The 3,098-nt window shown below is 43.6% G+C and overlaps 1 protein-coding gene and 1 long non-coding RNA gene across 2 annotated transcripts; both read right to left on the bottom strand.

Moving 5' to 3' along the window:
- Positions 1-306: 306 nt before the first annotated feature.
- LOC115795335 (uncharacterized) lies at positions 307-735 on the bottom strand. Its single transcript, XR_004021253.1, has 3 exons — positions 703-735; positions 485-525; positions 307-379 (listed from the first exon to the last, which is right to left on the bottom strand). It is a non-coding gene; the product is annotated as an uncharacterized LOC115795335 (long non-coding RNA).
- Positions 736-909: 174 nt separating this feature from the next.
- Positions 910-2,344, bottom strand: LOC115796417 (uncharacterized). Its single transcript, XM_030752822.1, has one exon. It carries the CDS (start codon positions 1,911-1,913, stop codon positions 939-941), a length of 975 nt encoding a protein of 324 aa, XP_030608682.1. The 5' UTR covers positions 1,914-2,344; the 3' UTR covers positions 910-938.
- Positions 2,345-3,098: the final 754 nt, after the last annotated feature.

Genomic DNA, 3,098 nt, shown 5'->3' with positions numbered 1-3,098 from the left:
GTTCATCAGGACTCAGGAACATGAGTAAAAGCAGCATTTACACTCTGCAAAGCTGATAAGAACCATCAACATCTTCCAGCATTTCCAGATGTGTGTTTTACAGAGGTTCATTTAGGAACACAGCTGTATCAGTCTAACATAAAACTATCAGCATGAAGGGATGCATGGAAAAATGCCCATTTAGATAAAGACCCTTGTTGTATGACTTCAATGTTTCACTCGTTAATTGTTACTTATCGTAGAGCATGTGTGAAACAGATGCCTGTTATGGAGTCACAATATCTATTCTGTCCTCTCACAAGCGTTCTGGACCATGCTAGACAGATAGCTGACAAAAAAGACTTCAGGCGTTGATAACGTTTTCATCTTTTATGTAAAACTGAAAAAATAAATATAAAAAAGATATGCATCAACATTTTGCAAACTTTACATGCATATTTTGCCTTTTAAATAAACACACGAATTAAAGAAAGAATGTGTCAACCTTGTCGACCCATTTCTGCTCACACAATCGGCTACAGACGTCTGTTAGCAATCAAAGTATCTCTTATTAGCATTAGCTTGCATGTATAGTGTTAAGGCAGCTAGAAACACATTTAGCTAATTTATGGCTAACACAGAAACATTATGAACAGCAACATAACAGCTCGGTTATTTCTCATCAAAACAACGTTCAGATACAATAACATTTAGTTAACTTACGGACAAAGATACTCCAAGGCTTAAAAACGCTGAAAACACTGTCTCTCTGCCATGCTGTGAGAGTCCATGCTTGACTGACTGACTTTCTGACACAAAAACGAAACCTAACTCAAATCCGGCCACAAGGGGGCAGTAAATCAACAGAATACAGGCTTTTCTATATAAACATTTCTCAGCATCACAATACACTCCCCGTCTGGTATATTAATAAATATACCACTCTTTTTTTTTTTTTTTTAAACATTAGTTTCAGCTTCAGACAAAAGTACTATTACATCAGTAACAGGCCTAAGATATGTTTTAATGGTACCTTGTTTTACGATTTTAACCTCAACTTTTCTCACTCTGTTGTCCTCACTGGGAATGGCCTTCACTACAATCCCAATTGGCCACTCATTGCGTTTTACTTGACTGTCTTTCAATAGAATAATATCACCCTGTTTGACGTTTCGCTTCTCTCCCTTCCACTTTTGCCTTGTTTGCAGTGTAGCAAGATACTCTTGCCGCCATCTTTTCCAAAAGTGATCCGCTAGACCTTGCACTTGCCGCCACTGGGCTTTGTAAAGGTCCTTGAGTTCAAAGTCTCCAGGAGGTGTTGGGACAGCACCAGCCTTCTGCGTTAAAAGCATTGCAGGAGAAAGAACCTCAGGCGCTTCCGGATCGTTTGAAACAGGAACTAAAGGCCTGGCGTTCATTATGGCCATGACCTCTGCCATAAGGGTGACCAAAACCTCATGTGTGAGGCGGGTGGTTGAGGTTTGCAGCAACAAGCCATCAAGGATGCGTCGAACGAGCCCAATCATCCTCTCCCACACTCCTCCCATGTGAGATGAATGTGGGGCGTTGAATGTCCAGGTGCAGCTTTGGTCCCTTAGATAGGCTTTGATCTCCGGGCCTTGAGTGTCGATTTGCAACTCTTTACAGGCTCCAATGAAGTTTGTTCCTTGGTCTGACCGTAAGTGTTTGACAGGTCCTCTGATCGACAGGAAACGGCGTAAGGCATTTATAAAACTCGAAGTTGACATTGCCTCTATGACCTCTATATGGACGGCCCTGGTGCTCAGACAGGTAAACATTACAGCCCACCTTTTACAATCAATGTTATTTGCCCTTGTGCGATGGGACTTGACATTCCAGGGCCCAAAAACATCCAGGCCTACATGAGTAAAGGGCGGGTCAACTGCAAGCCTGTCGGAGGGCAAGCTAGCCATTTTCTGCCCTTCTAGGCGACCTCTAAGTCTCCTACATGTGACACATTTGTGGAGTGTGCTGGAAATTAGTCTCTTGCCACCAACAATCCATAGTCCTGCTGAGCGCAGAGCACCTTCAGTGAACTGCCTGCCTTGGTGAGCTACTTGGCTGTGGTAATGTCTAACTAAGAGAACAGCTACATGATGATCACCTGGAATTATCAAGGGGTGTTTCTCCACGTCTGCAAGATCTGCTGCCTGTAAGCGTCCTCCAACCTTTAACAACCCACCATCAATAAAGGGGTCGAGCTTTCCAAGAGGACTGCGTGGGGGGATGTCTTTTCCTCTTTTAAGGCTTTCAATCTCTTCTTTGTAAGTCTCAGTTTGAACACACTGGATGATTGCTGTCTTTGCTTGTGAGATTTCTGTAGCATTTACAAGATTGCAACTGTGCCAACCTTTACAGGTGCTTGAAGCTTTAGAGAATGACTTAGCAATGTGAATGAGTGATGTGATTGCTCTACCAGAGACTTCCAGCTTGAGAAACGCGCAAACCTGTGAGATCCAAGCTCCTTTTCCTCTGTTTTTGTCGCTAAGCAAATCACTTGAGGACGAATTTCAACATCCATTGAGGGCTGCACAAGGTCAAAAGTCTCTTTGCTCTGTTCTGGATCTCTTGGCTCAGTGTCAGATAGTGTGAGAAACTGAGGCCCAGAGAGCCAGGTGGTCTGTTGCAGTTGAGCTGCCAATACAGCTCTAGTCCCATGATCCGCAGGGTTCTGGTCAGTAGTGACATAATGCCACTGGTTTGGTTTGGTAGACCTGTGAATCTGAGCAACTCTGTTAGCCACATACACGTAGAATCTCCGGGTGACATTGTGTATGTAGCCTAGAACTATTCGGCTGTCTGTATAAAAGTTTACTGCATGAAACTCAATGTCACTTTCATCTATGATCACTTGGGCCAACTCCACTGCTAATACAGCTGCACATAATTCCAAGCGTGGGATAGTGTGCGTGGATGAGGGTGCTAGCTTGGATTTGCCCATGATAAATCCAACATAACATTGGCTACCAGTGTCAATGACCCTGAGGTATGCTGCAGCTGCTATTGCTATTGTTGAAGCATCTGAGAAGATGCATAGTTCCCTTCTCTGAGCATGTGATGATGAAACTGGAACAAATGGTCTGTGGATTTGGAGCTCC

Source organism: Archocentrus centrarchus, chromosome 17, assembly GCF_007364275.1.
Source record: "Archocentrus centrarchus isolate MPI-CPG fArcCen1 chromosome 17, fArcCen1, whole genome shotgun sequence".
In the NCBI taxonomy this organism is placed as follows: domain Eukaryota; kingdom Metazoa; phylum Chordata; class Actinopteri; order Cichliformes; family Cichlidae; genus Archocentrus; species Archocentrus centrarchus.
This window is presented reverse-complemented; position numbering and strand designations above follow the sequence as displayed.